Genomic DNA, 18349 nt, shown 5'->3' with positions numbered 1-18349 from the left:
TTGACCCTATGACAGTAATTCCATTTCTGTCGAACGCGTCTTAAAAATGTGACGATGCTCAAAGTACTGTCAGCTTGCAGTGAACAGCCCATGAAGACAAGTTGTGGTCTACAATTTCATTTCGCATTATAACAGAGTTATCAGTAAATGTAGTGTGATTTCTACATGTGTATTCCCATCTAAACACACAAAAGGTGTGATTTCTACATGTGTATTCCCATCTAAACACACAAAAGGTGTGATTTCTACATGTGTATTCCCATCTAAACACACAAAAGGTGTGATTTCTACATGTGTATTCCCATCTAAACACACAAAAGGTGTGATTTCTACATGTGTATTCCCATCTAAACACACAAAAGGTGTGATTTCTACATGTGTATTCCCATCTAAACACACAAAAGGTGTGATTTCTGCATGTGTATTCCCATCTAAACACACAAAAGGTGTGATTTCTACATGTGTATTCCCATCTAAACACACAAAAGGTGTGATTTCTACATGTGTATTCCCATCTAAACACACAAAAGGTGTGATTTCTACATGTGTATTCCCATCTAAACACACAAAAGGTGTGATTTCTACATGTGTATTCCCATCTAAACACACAAAAGGTGTGATTTCTGCATGTGTATTCCCATCTAAACACACAAAAGGTGTGATTTCTACATGTGTATTCCCATCTAAACACACAAAAGGTGTGATTTCTACATGTGCATTCCCATCTGAACACACAAAAGGTGTGATTTTTACATGTATGTTCCCATCTAAACACACAAGAGGTGTGATTTCGACATGTGTATTCCCATCTAAACACACAAAAGGTGTGATTTCTACATGTATGTTCCCATCTAAACACACAAAAGGTGTGATTTCTACATGTATGTTCCCATCTAAACACACAAAAGGTGTGATTTCTACATGTATTTTCCCATCTAAACACACAAAATGTGTGATTTCTACATGTGTATTCCCATCTGAACACACAAAAGGTGTGATTTTTACATGTATGTTCCCATCTAAACACACAAAAGGTGTGATTTTTACATGTATGTTCCCATCTAAACACACAAAAGGTGTGATTTCTACATGTATGTTCCCATCTAAACACACAAAAGGTGTGATTTTTACATGTGTATTCCCATCTAAACACACAAAAGGTGTGATTTTTACATGTATGTTCCCATCTAAACACACAAAAGGTGTGATTTCTACATGTATGTTCCCATCTAAACACACAAAAGGTGTGATTTTTACATGTATATTCCCATCTAAACACACAAAAGGTGTGATTTCTACATGTGTATTCCCATCTAAACACACAAAAGGTGTGATTTTTACATGTGTATTCCCATCTAAACACACAAAAGGTGTGATTTTTACATGTGTATTCCCATCTAAACACACAAAAGGTGTGATTTTTACATGTGTATTCCCATCTAAACACACAAAAGGTGTGATTTCTACATGTATGTTCCCATCTAAACACACAAAAGGTGTGATTTCAACATGTGTGTTCCCATCTGAACACACAAAAGGTGTGATTTTTACATGTATGTTCCCATCTAAACACACAAGAGGTGTAATTTCGACATGTGTATTCCCATCTAAACACACAAAAGGTGTGATTTCTACATGTATGTTCCCATCTAAACACACAAAAGTTGTGATTTCTACATGAATGTTCCCATCTAAACACACAAAAGGTGTGATTTTTACATGTGTATTCCCATCTAAACACACAAAAGGTGTGATTTCTACATGTGTGTTCCCATCTAAACACACAAAAGGTGTGATTTCTACATGTGTATTCCCATCTAAACACACAAAAGGTGTGATTTTTACATGTATGTTCCCATCTAAACACACATATGGTGTGATTTCTACATGTGTATTCCCATCTATACACACAAAAGGTGTGATTTCTACATGTATGTTCCCATCTAAACACACAAAAGGTGTGATTTCTACATGTATGTTCCCATCTGAGCACACAAAAGGTGTGATTTTTACATGTATGTTCCCATCTAAACACACATATGGTGTGATTTCTACATGTGTATTCCCATCTATACACACAAAAGGTGTGATTTCTACATGTATGTTCCCATCTAAACACACAAAAGGTGTGATTTCTACATGTATGTTCCCATCTGAGCACACATGTATGTTCCCATCTGAGCACACAAAAGGTGTGATTTTTACATGTATGTTCCCATCTTAACACACAAGAGGTGTAATTTCGACATGTGTATTCCCATCTAAACACACAAAAGGTGTGATTTCTACATGTATGCTCCCATCTAAACACACAAAAGGTGTGATTTTTACTTTATGTTCCCATCCCAGGTTACGGCACATAAAACTATGCAAATAATGTTTCACGTCAGTCAAAAAAATAAAATCAAAGCATAGTTTTCGCCTTGAAAGATTTGATATTTAAATGTTACAACAACTTTAATATTGCCGTTCTATCTTGTCAAATAACTGTAGGCCTACAGTGAAATCTGCCCATAAAGACCCCCTAAGGGACAATATAAAAGTGGTCCCTATAGTCAAATTGTCATTTTACACAGGTCAAATTGAAGTACGAGTGGCTATTTGGCACCCCAATACTAAATGATCTTAATGAGCAGGTGGTCTTTATACAGAGGTGGTCGCTAAGACAAGTTTCGCTGTAATCATTAAGGGATTCAAACATTAAAAGGATCTTATAAATAACGTTAATCATATTGTACATAATTTTGTAGAATATGCAGTTCCATGGAAGATTATTTTTGTTGCTATGGTGTAGTAACATTATTTTCCATAAAACCCAGTATACAGTTTAAATCTCAATAACACTATGCATTAAACATCATGTTAGTTTGGGAAACTCAAATGATACTGTCAGTATAGACAATTATGGTTTTATTAGGCCTACCGGAATTATTAACCGGATTCATATTTCCCACTACAAGTTACTTTTTAAGTCTGCGTCATTTCAACGCTTTGCACTTACAGACGACATCACTACAACAATAATGGAGATGAGGTAAGTTCCCGTAGCAGGTGGAAGATAAACTGAAAAAGAATTTCATACCGTAGCCTAGTCTTATAGATATATTCAGCAAAACTTTTTAATACACAAACCGTCTACATTTAGTTACACGAGCATGTATATAGTGTTACAATAATCTCTAATCAGTCAATTATAAAGTCACTCAATTTTTGAAGTAGATTTTTTTCTACTGTTAGATAACGTTAAGCAACTGCAGTATTGAAAGTAGTTCAGTAAAATAGCATCAATATTGTAAAAGATGGATTCACAACATTGTATTAACAAGAGTAACGTGACGCTGCCCAATTTGGAACGCTACCGAAAGCTGAACACTTCTAAAATATATGATACAGAATTCTCAGTTTACAATCTAAACTAACAATACTCAGGGCTCGAATTTCATGCTGTTTTACTTGCTTTTTGCAAGTAGATATACCAGAATAGCAAGTGAAAAAATATGCACTTGCTTATTTTAGCAAGTGGTTTTTATCAGGGACAACTGTAAAAATGGCATAATGATTGTGAAAAAATGTTGTAATGGAAAATATGGGGGGCCAGTTCTTACAGTAATGTTGTTGATATTTATTATGTACTTATATACCTCACATCATCATGCAAAAATAAAGGATTTTATATATAACATAACTGTAATTTGAATACGGATATTAATTATAAGTAAAAAATATATTTTAGCAAGTAAAAATTTATGGCACTTGCTATTTTTAGCAAGTGGCAAAAAATGTAAAATTCGAGCCCTGAATACTGTAAGCAAATCATGAAATTAAAACTGAAGGCATCTATTTGTGAAATGTTAAAAGAAAAATCTGGATTCAAGCACACGTTAGAATTTACCAATTATCTTCAAAAAGTGTTCCAATTTGGGTAGCGTCACGTTAAGCATACGAGTTTTAATCAATTTTGTGGAAGATGAAGAGACTCCAGAAGAAACTCATTTGTTTACTCTTGTTAACATCATACCATCTATCTACCTTCATCAAACTGAAGTTTATGTCAATGGGAGTGAGTGTTTAAGAAAACAAATAGGCAGAAAGGATTGCTGATTTGAAGGCTGTATTTGAAGGGTTTGAGAGAATTTGTGGTTGTAAGGAATTCCAATCTGTTTTGGTTCTAGGAAAAAATGAATATTTTCGTGCTTGTGTTCTACATGAAGGAGTCTGATATGTGTACTGATGTGCATGTCTTGTGTTCCGTTTTCAATATGCAATTATTGATACTTTCGGTTATAATTGAAAAGGAGAAAATTCAAATTAGCTATTTGAAATTTAGCGAGCAGGCTTTCAGAATATAAATGATTGAACTATTTCGCGGATCTAATAGATTAAGACTCTATTCGCGATCAACAACAATACAACATTATAGGAGGACAAAGGCACAATGTGTGAAGCACTCCTAAGGTAACAAAACGCAAGAATATAAAAAAGCCCCATCTTCAACATTCATGCCTACACACTGACATGGTAGCAGTGTACAACAGAGCCGAATGGCCATGGCTTTTTCGGGTTGATTCCTCAATGTATCCACCTGAAAATAGGTTGATATAGTAGGCCTATCAATGTGAAAAAGCGAAAGTTTCGTTTCAGCCGATCATGAGCGAGCAAAACACACACTATACAGCCATATAATGAAAGTCAACCCTTGGTCATTACAGAATACCCAAAATATGCATTCCAAATAAAACGACAAGATCTTCTGACGAACAACAAACTTGTATCACTTTGCCAAAAACGACAACAAATGACTCGGAAACCGACTCAGTGCTTACCAAGACCTCCATAGCGACAGCAAATAGCAGAACTACGGGGAAGCAAAGTGTCATTAGAGATTGGCAGATAGCATCGGAACTAGACGGTGACGTCATCACATCCAGAGATGACGATGAAAGAATGAGTGACGAAGACGCGGAGACGTATGCTGTTGTTATAGATGACACACTCAGTACCGGAAGTAGTCCACCGGAGTCCAGATGTGATGGCATGAAATCAGAAGTCATCGATAAATGGGGAGGTATTCACTGTTTCTGATTATAATACGGATTAGTAGATATGTTGCATTTGATCGTACTAGCTCTCTTCTGAAAAAAAAATATCACGAATATGTTTACATTAGAGGACTATGTTACATTTTAAGTTCCAACTTTATCGGCATATTTGGTTCATCGTACCCATATTTGTAATGCTTGCATCATGTGATAAAATGAATTGATTCCTTTCCAAATCTGGTCACCTAACCGAATGTTATCCGAAGTCGTTAGTGATTTCGTTACACCATGTGCTCCATTTTAATTTTGAAAATAACGTATTCCGACCAAGATTTTACGGTCCGCGGTGGCCGCGCTTCACATATCTCTACACATATACCATCATCCACTGTAGAAGTGATACATTGTCATGGTTCCAACAAATACAGCGTTGATATCAAGATGTATGGCCGTCACATACCGATGGTTTGTGTGTTATTTCAATGATACTACATGATTCTACTACTTACATCATAGAACGAATAATCATACCCTGCCTCCACTCCGTTCCCGACGACCATCTGTACGTCCATCGTTCAGAGCTACGTCATCACAGCTACTTACATCATTGCATGTATTGTTAGTTTTAATGCAAGTAAAAAAAATAAACAGAGTAGCATAGTGCATCGAACTGAACCCATGTTTTATATAGAGATGTTGATGTAAAGAATTTAGAAGGAAAGACATATTATGGTTTCAGATGCCTTACCATACAATACACTCTTGCCATTCCCCATCACACAAGAACCAGTCAATACTGACAGAATAGCTGAAGGGATGACATATCACGGCGACAAACCGTCCTACACCAGTCTGTCCTGTCTGTCTCCCAGATCTTCATTTAAAGTAGGCCAGAACCTCACTAAAGGTTTGGCTAGTTGTGATATTGGTAAGACTGGGGACACGTCTGTAGTAAAACAAGAACCTGTGGAATGTAGTGGGCAGTTTACATACTCTATGTCCAGTCTAGAACTAGAGAGTCAGATGGTGGACCAAGCTATAGGAAACTTGATGACCCTACCGCAGGCTTTCAACGAGGTGGTGGAGAGCAAGAGAAGTCAGAGTGCTGAAATAGAACTACAGCAACAAAACCTAGAGACAGTTCAGGTAAATACTTCAACAAAACATAGAGACAGTACAGGTAAATACTTCAACAAAGCAAAGAAACAGTTCAGGTAAATACTTCAACAAAACCTAGTGACAGTACAGGTAAATACTTCAACAAAATCTAGAGACAGTACAGGTAAATGCTTCAACAAAACCTAGTGACAGTTCAGGTAAATACTTCAACAAAACCTAGTGACAGTACAGGTAAATACTTCAACAAAACCTAGAGACAGTACAGGTAAATACTTCATAAAACCTGGACTAGAGACAGTACAGATAAATACTTTTAACAAAACCTAGTGACAGTACAGGTAAATACTTCAACAAAACCTACAGACATTACAGGTAAATACTTCAACAAAACCTAGTGACAGTTCAGGTAAATACTTCAACAAAACCTACAGACAGTACAGGTAAATACTTCAACAAAACCTAGAGACAGTTCAGGTAAATACTTCAACAAAACCTAGTGACAGTACAGGTAAATACTTCAACAAAACCTACAGACAGTACAGGTAAATACTTCAACAAAACCTAGTGACAGTACAGGTAAATACTTCAACAAAACCTAGATACAGTACAGGTAAATACTTCATAAAACCTGGACTAGAGACAGTACAGATAAATACTTTAACAAAACCTACAGACAGTACAGGTAAATACTTCAACAAAACTTACTGACATTTCAGGTAAATACTTCAACAAAACCTAGTGACAGTACAGGTAAATACTTCAACAAAATCTAGAGACAGTACAGGTAAATACTTCAACAAAACCTAGTGACAGTTCAGGTAAATACTTCAACAAAACCTAGTGACAGTACAGGTAAATACTTCAACAAAACCTAGAGACAGTACAGGTAAATACTTCAACAAAACCTAGAGACAGTACAGGTAAATACTTCAACAAAACCTAGTGACAGTACAGGTAAATACTTCAACAAAACCTACAGACAGTACAGGTAAATACTTCAACAAAACCTAGAGACAGTACAGGTAAATACTTCAACAAAACCTAGAGACAGTACAGGTAAATACTTCAACAAAACCTAGTGACAGTACAGGTAAATACTTCAACAAAACCTAGATACAGTACAGGTAAATACTTCATAAAACCTGGACTAGAGACAGTACAGATAAATACTTTAACAAAACCTACAGACAGTACAGGTAAATACTTCAACAAAACTTACTGACATTTCAGGTAAATACTTCAACAAAACCTAGTGACAGTACAGGTAAATACTTCAACAAAACCTACAGACAGTACAGGTAAATACTTCAACAAAACCTAGAGACAGTTCAGGTAAATACTTCAACAAAACCTAGAGACAGTACAGGTAAATACTTCAACAAAACATAGAGACAGTTCAGGTAAATACTTCAACAAAACATAGAGACAATACAGGTAAATACTTCAACAAAACCTAGAGACAGTACAGGTAAATACTTCAACAAAACCTAGAGACAGTTCAGGTAAATACTTCAACAAAACCTACAGACAGTACAGGTAAATACTTCAACAAAACCTAGAGACAGTTCAGGTAAATACTTCAACAAAACCTAGTGACAGTACAGGTAAATACTTCAACAAAACCTACAGACAGTACAGGTAAATACTTCAACAAAACCTACAGACAGTACAGGTAAATACTTCAACAAAACCTAGTGACAGTACAGGTAAATACTTCATAAAACCTCAACTAGAGACAGTACAGATAAATACTTTAACAAAACCTACAGACAGTACAGGTAAATACTTCAACAAAACTTACTGACAGTTTAGGTAAATACTTCTACATAACCTACTGACAGTACAGGTAAATACTTCAACAAAACCTAGAGACAATACAGGTAAATACTTCAACAAAACATAGAGACAGTACAGGTAAATACTTCAACAAAACCTAGTGACAGTACAGGTAAATACTTCAACAAAACATAGAGACAGTTCAGGTAAATACTTCAACAAAACATAGAGACAGTACAGGTAAATACTTTAACAAAACCTAGTGACAGTACAGGTAAATACTTCAACAAAACATAGAGACAGTTCAGGTAAATACTTCAACAAAACATAGAGACAGTACAGGTAAATACTTCAACAAAACCTACAGATTTTACAGGTAAATACTTCAACAAAACCTAGTGACAGTTCAGGTAAATACTTCTACAAAACCTAGTGACAGTACAGGTAAATACTTCAACAAAACATAGAGACAGTTCAGGTAAATACTTCAACAAAACATAGAGACAGTACAGGTAAATACTTCAACAAAACCTAGTGACAGTACAGGTAAATACTTTAACAAAACATAGAGACAGTTCAGGTAAATACTTCAATAAAACATAGAGACAGCACAGGTAAATACTTCAACAAAACCTACATATTTTACAGGTAAATACTTCAACAAAACCTACAGAAAGTACAGGTAAATACTTCAACAAAACCTAGTGACAGTTCAGGTAAATACTTCTACAAAACCTACAGACAGTACAGGTAAATACTTCAACAAAACCTAGAGACAATACAGGTAAATACTTCAACAAAACATAGAGACAGTACAGGTAAATACTTCAACAAAACCTTGTGACAGTACAGGTAAATACTTCAACAAAACAGAGAGACAGTACAGGTAAATACTTCAACAAAACATAGAGACAGTACAGGTAAATACTTCAACAAAACCTAGTGACACTACAGGTAAATACTTCAATAAAACATAGAGACAGTTCAGGTAAACACTTCAACAAAACCTAGAGACAGTACAGGTAAATACTTCAACAAAACCTACAGATTTTACAGGTAAATACTTCAACAAAACCTAGTGACAGTTCAGGTAAATACTTCAACAAAACCTAAATACAGTACAGGTAAATACTTCATAAAACTTCAACTAGAGATAGTACAGATAAATACTTTAACAAAACCTACAGGCAGTACAGGTAAATACTTCAACAAAACTTACTGACATTTCAGGTAAATACTTCAACAAAACCTAGTGACAGTACAGGTAAATACTTCAACAAAACCTAGAGACAGTTCAGGTAAATACTTCAACAAAACCTAGTGACAGTACAGGTAAATACTTCAACAAAACCTAGAGACAGTACAGGTAAATACTTCAACAAAACCTAGTGACAGTACAGGTAAATACTTCAACAAAACCTAGAGACAGTACAGGTAAATACTACATAAAACCTGGACTAGAGACAGTACAGATAATATTTTTAACAAAACCTAGTGACAGTAAAAGTTAAATACTTCAACAAAACCTAGTGACATTACAGGTACATACTTCAAAACAAAGAGACAGTACAGGTAAATACTTCAACAAAACAGAGAGACAGTTCAGGTAAATACTTCAACAAAACATAGAGACAGTACAGGTAAATACTTTAACAAAACCTAGTGACAGTACAGGTAAATACTTCAACAACACATAGAGACAGTTCAGGTAAATACTTCAACAAAACCTAGTGACAGTACAGGTAAATACTTCAACAAAACCTACAGATTTTACAGGTAAATACTTCAACAAAACCTAGTGACAGTTCAGGTAAATACTTCTACAAAACCTACAGACAGTACAGGTAAATACTTCAACAAAACCTAGAGAAAATACAGGTAAATACTTCAACAAAACATAGAGACAGTACAGGTAAATACTTCAACAAAACCTAGTGACAGTACAGGTAAATACTTCAACAAAACATAGAGACAGTTCAGGTAAATACTTCAACAAAACATAGAGACAGTACAGGTAAATACTTCAACAAAACCTACATATTTTACAGGTAAATACTTCAACAAAACCTAGTGAGAGTTCAGGTAAATACTTCTACAAAACCTACAGACAGTACAGGTAAATACTTCAACAAAACCTAGAGACAGTTCAGGTAAATACTTCAACAAAACCTAGTGACAGTACAGGTAAATACTTCAACAAAACCTACAGACAGTACAGGTAAATACTTCAACAAAACCTAGTGACAGTACAGGTAAATACTTCAACAATACCTAGTGACAGTACAGGTAAATACTTCATAAAACCTCAACTAGAGACAGTACAGATAAATACTTTAACAAAACCTACAGACAGTACAGGTAAATACTTCAACAAAACTTACTGACAGTTCAGGTAAATACTTCTACATAACCTACAGACAGTACAGGTAAATACTTCAACAAAACCTAGAGACAATACAGGTAAATACTTCAACAAAACATAGAGACAGTACAGGTAAATACTTCAACAAAACCTAGTGACAGTACAGGTAAATACTTCAACAAAACAGAGAGACAGTACAGGTAAATACTTCAACAAAACATAGAGACAGTACAGGTAAATACTTCAACAAAACCTAGTGACACTACAGGTAAATACTTCAACAACACATAGAGACAGTTCAGGTAAATACTTCAACAAAACCTAGTGACAGTACAGGTAAATACTTCAACAAAACCTACAGATTTTACAGGTAAATACTTCAACAAAACCTAGTGACAGTTCAGGTAAATACTTCTACAAAACCTACAGACAGTACAGGTAAATACTTCAACAAAACCTAGAGACAATACAGGTAAATACTTCAACAAAACATAGAGACAGTACAGGTAAATACTTCAACAAAACCTAGTGACAGTACAGGTAAATACTTCAACAAAACATAGAGACAGTTCAGGTAAATACTTCAATAAAATATAGAGACAGCACAGGTAAATACTTCAACAAAACCTTCATATTTTACAGGTAAATACTTCAACAAAACCTAGTGACAGTTCAGGTAAATACTTCAACAAAACCTAGAGACAGTACAGGTAAATACTTCAACAAAACAAAGAGACAGTTCAGGTAAATACTTCAACAAAACCTAGAGACAGTACAGGTAAATACTTCAACAAAACCTAGAGACAGTACAGGTAAATACTTCAACAAAACCTAGTGACAGTTCAGGTAAATACTTCTACAAAACTTACAGACAGTACAGGTAAATACTTCAACAAAACCTAGAGACAATACAGGTAAATACTTCAACAAAACATAGAGACAGTACAGGTAAATACTTCAACAAAACCTTGTGACAGTACAGGTAAATACTTCAATAAAACAGAGAGACAGTACAGGTAAATACTTCAACAAAACATAGAGACAGTACAGGTAAATACTTCAACAAAACCTAGTGACGGTACAGGTAAATTCTTCAACAAAACATAGAGACAGTTCAGGTAAATACTTCAACAAAACATAGAGAAAGCACAGGTAAATACTTCAACAAAACCTACAGACAGTACAGGTAAATACTTCAACAAAACCTAGTGACAGTACAGGTAAATACTTCAACAAAACCTAGATACAGTACAGGTAAATACTTCATAAAACTTCAACTAGAGACAGTACAGATAAATACTTTAACAAAACCTACAGGCAGTACAGGTAAATACTTCAACAAAACTTACTGACATTTCAGGTAAATACTTCAACAAAACCTAGTGACATTACAGGTAAATACTTCAAAAAAAAGAGACAGTGCAGGTAAATACTTCAACAAAACCTACAGACTGTACAGGTAAATACTTCAACAAAACCTAGAGACAATTCAGGTAAATACTTCAACAAAACCTAGAGACAGTTCAGGTAAATACTTCAACAAAACAAAGAGACAGTACAGGTAAATACTTCAACAAAACCTAGAGACAGTTCAGGTAAATACTTTAACAAAACATAGAGACAATACAGGTAAATACTTCAACAAAACATAGAGACAGTACAGGTAAATACTTCAACAAAACCTAGTGACAGTACAGGTAAATACTTCAACAAAACATAGAGACAGTTCAGGTAAATACTTCAACAAAATCTAGAGACAGTACAGGTAAATACTTCAACAAAACATAGTGACAGTACAGGTAAATAATTCAACAAAACATAGAGACAGTACAGGTAAATACTTCAACAAAACCTACAGAGTTTACAGGTAAATACTTCAACAAAACCTAGTGACAGTTCAGGTGAATACTTCTACAAAACCTACAGACAGTACAGGTAAATACTTCAACAAAACCTATAGACAGTTCAGGTAAATACTTCAACAAATCATAGAGACAATACAGGTAAATACTTCAACAAAACATAGAGACAGTACAGCTAAATACTTCAACAAAACCTAGAGACAGTTCAGGTAAATACTTCCTCTCTAATTGATTGATTATACTCCTTTCCGTATGTGTATTATGAAAGAAGGAAGGTGATGGTGATTTGAAGATATTTGTTGAGCCCTGCCCACTATTAGCCAAGAAATAGGAAGCGACGTATACATATACCCTAATTGAGTCCTCCTTGAGTTATAGAAAATTCTAAATGTGTCCAGGCATATTAAATTCCAATATAAGCTTTCTGTGGGATAGGAGTTATCGCGTTATGCAGAATTTGTTATCCGTCCCGCTTTTTGGTTTGCTTTTACTACGCTACTTCTATCATTTATTCAAGAAGTGATCATTCTAATGTTAATATCTGTACATCTGTTTCAGAAAGAATACGAAAAAGGTGAGCATAATGTAAATCCTTGATATTTAGTTATATTTGTTTTCTCTTTGCAACACTTGAATCTTGTAAAGTAGCCATTTGTACCAAGGAAGTCGCCTAAATCATGGGTAAAATTCAGTGGTTTTGTAAAACGTATAATTCTGGCCCGCGACTCCACCAATCAGCAGTACCACCAATCAGCAGTACGGTATTTTTTTTTTGTCCCGCGACTCCACCAATCAGCGGTACTGTATTTATTTTTATCCCGCGATCCAACCAATCAGCAGTACGGTATTTTTTTTTTGTCCCGCGATCCCACCAATCAGCAGTACTGTATTTATTTTTATCCCGCGATCCCACCAATCAGCAGTACGGTATTTATTTTTGTCCCGCGATCCCACCAATCAGCAGTACGGTATTTATTTTTGTCCCGTGATCCCACCAATCAGCAGTACGGTATTTATTTTTGCCCTGCATTCCCACCAATCAGCAGTACGGTATTTTTTTTTTGTCCCGCGATCCCACCAATCAGCAGTACGGTATTTTTTTTATCCCGCGATCCAACCAATCAGCAGTACGGTTTTTTTTTTGTCCCGTCCCGGTTTATTTTGCGATCCCATCAATCAGCAGTACGGTATTTTTTTGCCCCGCGATCCCACAATCAGCTGTACGGTTTTTTTGCCCGCGATCCACCAATCAGCAGTACGGGTTTTTTTTTCCCGCGATCCATCAATCAGCAGTACGGTACTTATTATTGCCCCCTGATCCCACCAATCAGCAGTACGTTATTTATTTTTGTTCCGTGATCCCACCAATCAGCAGTACGGTATTTATTTTTGTCCCGCGATCCCACCAATCAGCAGTACGGTATTTATTTTTGTCCCGCGATCCCACCAATCAGCAGTACGGTATTTATTTTTGCCCCGCGATCCCACCAATCAGCAGTACGGTATTTATTTTTGCCCCGCGATCCCACCAATCAGCAGTACGGTATTTATTTTTGCCCCGTGATCCCACCAATCAGCAGTACGGTATTTATTTTTGTCCCGTGATCCCATCAATCAGCAGTACGGTTTTTATTTTTCTCCCGCGATCCCACCAATCAGCAGTACGGTATTTATTTTTGCCCCGCTATCTCACCAATCAGCAGTACGGTATTTATTTTTGTCCCGCTATCCTACCAATCAGCAGTACGGTATTTAATTTTGTCTCGCAATCTCACCAATCAGCGGTACGTTATTTATTTTGTCCCGCGATCTTACCAATCAGCAGTACGGTATTTATTATTGCCCCGCAATGCCACCAATCAGCAGTACGAAATTGATTATTTATTAAAGCTGTGTTGGATAACAAAGCCCTGAAGGATGAAATCGCCAGCGTCGGTCGTGATGTCGTTCATACTCAGCATGCGGTTACCACTGGCGAAAAACAGTGTGAAGATTTAAAACAAGGTAAAACCTGTTAACCATTATCTTTTATGGAATGACATGACTTTTCTAAAATTTCCTAACGTGATTCTTGCTTTTGCTTTTATCGTGCCTAATCTACTTAGACTGGAATTGGATTCTTGTTTCGTTCAGATACTGTTTGTGAACATTTCTCCAGAAAATATCAATGTTTTGTTTGATGTTTGTAATTTGATAACTGTGGTGTTATTTATTATTTTATGTGCTGGTACCAGAAATAGCTAACCAGGTGTCGGTATGCGAGGATCTCCAGCAGACACTCCGTTATAAACAAGAGGAATATGATCTGGAGAAATGGTAACATTTAGTCACCCGTGATAATCATTTTCGCGAACTATGTGATATTGGTGGACGGTGGTTATAATAACAAGTACAGTATGTTATGTTCTGTACACTTTGTAGAACGATTATATTTGATCATTTGTTCTCATACTTGAGTAAATGTTGATAAATTCCTTAATATCATTGAGTTTATCTCTGGGTTCATGACACATTAAATCTGGTAGCACACAGTAAAACACAGTGATAATGAATTTAATTGGGACCAAGAACATCGCATCATTCTAAGTATAGATTGGTAACATTACAAACAACTTGTTTTACCTTATATGTTTGTCTCTCGGTAAGGATATTAACATCTTTAAACACGATACTGTATAAGTACAAATGTTTCTGCATGTCTCAGAATTTTAAAGTGGTTTTATATTTTGTAGCAAAGTGGATAACTATCAACTGAAGATTGCAAGTTATGTCCGAACGGTTACCGAACAAGAGAGCAAGAGTGACACAATGATTGAACTCCGAGAGCTGGAAGAGGATGTAAAAAACCTTCGTTATAAAAGTAACCATATTTTACCAATCCAATCAAGATTGATGAAAACATTTAGTCAAACCTATTTGTCTATGATATAGTGTTATGGAGAGTTATTGGTTTATTGAATTATAACGTCTGGAAAAGTTTCAAGCAACAAGGGCCCTCTCAGTTTCAGTTTAATGTGTATTGATATATCTGCTGAATCAAAACCTCAAAGCGCCCTCGTGTGTTACAGTTAATGTTTATAGAAACTTCCGTAGGAGTTTATGTTCTCTTTATATTGGATTAGTGCAGGTGATGTCAAAAGTAAGATTATATTCTGTAATTTGTTTAGTTTGAAAATTTCGTAGATATACAAATTTAATTAACAAAAGGAACTGTTCGTAAATATGTCTCCAGTATGTGTTCTATAGTGACTGCAATTTGTTTATTTGGTCATTTGCACCATAGAAATTTAATTAAAAAAAATGTATGTATATTCGAAAACATCTGTTTGGCTTGATGAATTACATACCGTAGAAGAAAAGTTCCATTTAGATTATTTTGTTGTTGATACATACAGAGATAAAGATTGAATCGAGCAAAGAAGAATATTCTGATATGATGACCGGACAATCCGAGCAACAGCTCGCTGATAAGTTATCACAATTGGAGAAGGAACTGAAGACACAAACAAAAGCTGCCCAAGATCAATCTAAACTGGTAACTATTCGGCAAACATAGAAAAATCTTCGTTCTATAGAAACTTTCGTAGCCAATCAAATATGACTTTTTGTAACGTTGTTTTTTATTGGCTAAGTCTAAACTTTAGACGGTTTTTGACTTAAGACTGTTTAATGATCTTGAGGCCAGGAATATCGTTTTTTACCTTGTTGTAAGCATTGTTTCAAAAACTATGACCAAGTCTACCACGAAACGATCTGAAATCTGAATATTTAAACCACAAAAGAAAGTACCCACTAGTGTTTTAATGTTGTACAGAATTCAATTTGTTCCTTAAACCAGTAATCCGTCTTCCACAAGATCTTCAAATTTTCTGTACGTTGTTTACTACAAATAGTTTTGATCCGACTGATTACTATTGGAACAATATGTTTAAAAATCAATCTTATTGAATTTCCTCTTGCTAACACTTCAACATTCGTACGAGTGTCTTTAGTATTTGGATATATTCTCACTTGGTCATACGACGTGCTATGTATCCCTGATTGAAATAAAACGAAGGCGATCGCGATGTTCTTATTTAAATGTAGGCTTCATTTCATTACAGACCGAAGATTTGCTCGGTCAGCAAAGACTCCTTGACCAGTCGGTCCTTGTATTACACGTAAGTGTCTGTTAAACTTCATCTAGGGACAGACGCTACTAATCAAGTAAGATAATGAAAGTTATACAGTGGTTCTACTTTTAATATGTTCAAACTTTATCATCAACAGTCTTTCGATTGCCTTTTAGACCGACATTATCAAACTTACTAGAATTTCAAACACATGTAATTCACAGATGTGATTGAATCAAAATATTCTTTATAATTTAAAAAATCAAATTGATGAAATCACTTCCTGTGTAAAAGTTGTATGTTTGTTTTACCGAAAAGACCTTTTTGATATCACTTGTCAAATTTTGGCCATTTTCTACACATAATATAAAATCATATGCTCATATTTTATAATTAGTCCTGACCGACTCCAACAGCTTGACGTGTACAATGGGTCAATATTGTGTTTGTACATCCCTTTTCATTCTGTATCAGAACTCAGGTGGCTGACCGGTAATGTCATGAGCCTCTAGTTAAACACTTCCACTTTTCAATATACATTGTATGTAGGTGGTGATGTGTGTTTAATTTGGTTCTTAAACTTTTGTTATAATATGCTTTTTATCATATTTTGAATAAATTGCTAGTGTAACATGGTTTTCAAAATAGGAGAGTTTGAATGTATGATGTCAATCGTACGCTTTTATTGAACTAGTACAATAGAAGAGAAATTGAAATTCTGAGCCTGAATGAGACTACCGACCCAATTATTTTCGTAGGTCATACCAAAAGAAGATGGCTTCATAGCTTTATCGTTTCCTATTATTTTAATAATTCTCTTTGCCTTTTTCTATAACATAATAATTCTGTTTGCCATTTTCTATTACTAGTTAATTCTATTAACCATTTTCTATTAACATGATAATTCTATTTCCTAGAAACGTAACGCCGCCCAGCTGACCCGTTTGAAGAGACAGCTGAAGGAAGCACAGATCCGGCGGAGGCGCTGGAACGACCAAATCACACATCTTGTGAACGTCATTTCTGACCTCAAGAAGCAGCTTGAATAGTGCGTGTAACTTGTGTGTAATTATTATTGTTCGAGTTTTTATCCGGTCTTTACATTTCTTCCATAAGACTTGGTAGTCAAAATCGTGTTACAAAGTAAAGTATTTAAGAATGACTGCCGTAAATTTAATAGGTTTAAATCAGAGAAATGGACCATAAATCAATACATACAGAGCATGTTCCTGCTCTTGTACACCTATATACGGAGGTAGGAGTTAACAGTGGATTAAGGTTCCTTAATCTTAGTTACACGTTTCTAGGTTTGACACATTAACATAATAAACATGGAATAATAAAAATAGCATTCAAAGTTCAATTAATATAACGGTGGTTATTTATAATTTCAAATTATGCTCGTATACGCTATATATATTGATACAATGACTTTGTTAGATAGCTGCCTTTACGAAAGATTTGTTTTCTCATAAAATGAAGTGATAACATCGAAAGACACTAAATCCGTGTTATGCAGTTATGTGTTGTACATAGAATCAGATTCGATAACTCCTAAATGTGATGGAGGATTCCATTTTATTGAAGATGAAAATAAAAGCAAATATGAATATAACAATATGCATTTATTATTTTGTGTTATTTTAAATATGTGTAGTAACAGGATACAAAAGATAATTTGAACACAAGTTCGTCATGAATGAAGTTGTAATGGACATGCTACAAGAGAAGGTTTATAAAGTCTTCGTGTCCATCAACGGTACGGTCGACGTATAATTACTGTAGTTTGAATAGCACTTTTTTCGCCGCCATTTAGGACACATACTTCACTTTTTCAAATTGGTTGCACTCCCAGATTTGGTCACGAATCAATATGTCATTGGAATCAAGCAAATAAGCTCAAATTGATGTTTAACACAATGTTGATAACGTGTTTAATTCACTGTTTAACACAATGTTGATAACGTGTTTAATTCACTGTTTAACACAATGTTGATAACGTGTTTAATTCACTGTTTAACACAATGTTGATAACGTGTTTAATTCACTGTTTAACACAATGTTGATAACGTGTTTAAT

General features: G+C 35.1%; 1 protein-coding gene across 1 annotated transcript; it reads left to right on the top strand.

The window, feature by feature from the left end:
- The first annotated feature begins 2921 nt into the window (after nucleotides 1-2921).
- On the top strand, nucleotides 2922-18339 carry LOC138332904 (coiled-coil domain-containing protein 122-like). Its single transcript, XM_069280925.1, has 10 exons — nucleotides 2922-3034; nucleotides 4710-5065; nucleotides 5779-6185; nucleotides 12717-12732; nucleotides 14049-14162; nucleotides 14393-14474; nucleotides 14891-15018; nucleotides 15554-15693; nucleotides 16262-16318; nucleotides 17188-18339. The coding sequence occupies exons 1-10, from the start codon at nucleotides 3024-3026 to the stop codon at nucleotides 17317-17319; spliced, it is 1443 nt and encodes a 480-aa protein (XP_069137026.1). The 5' UTR covers nucleotides 2922-3023; the 3' UTR covers nucleotides 17320-18339.
- Nucleotides 18340-18349: the final 10 nt, after the last annotated feature.

This window comes from Argopecten irradians, chromosome 10 (assembly GCF_041381155.1).
Source record: "Argopecten irradians isolate NY chromosome 10, Ai_NY, whole genome shotgun sequence".
Lineage (NCBI taxonomy): Eukaryota > Metazoa > Mollusca > Bivalvia > Pectinida > Pectinidae > Argopecten > Argopecten irradians.
The sequence above is the reverse complement of the archived record's forward strand: the minus strand, read 5'-3'. Positions and strand labels throughout refer to the sequence as shown.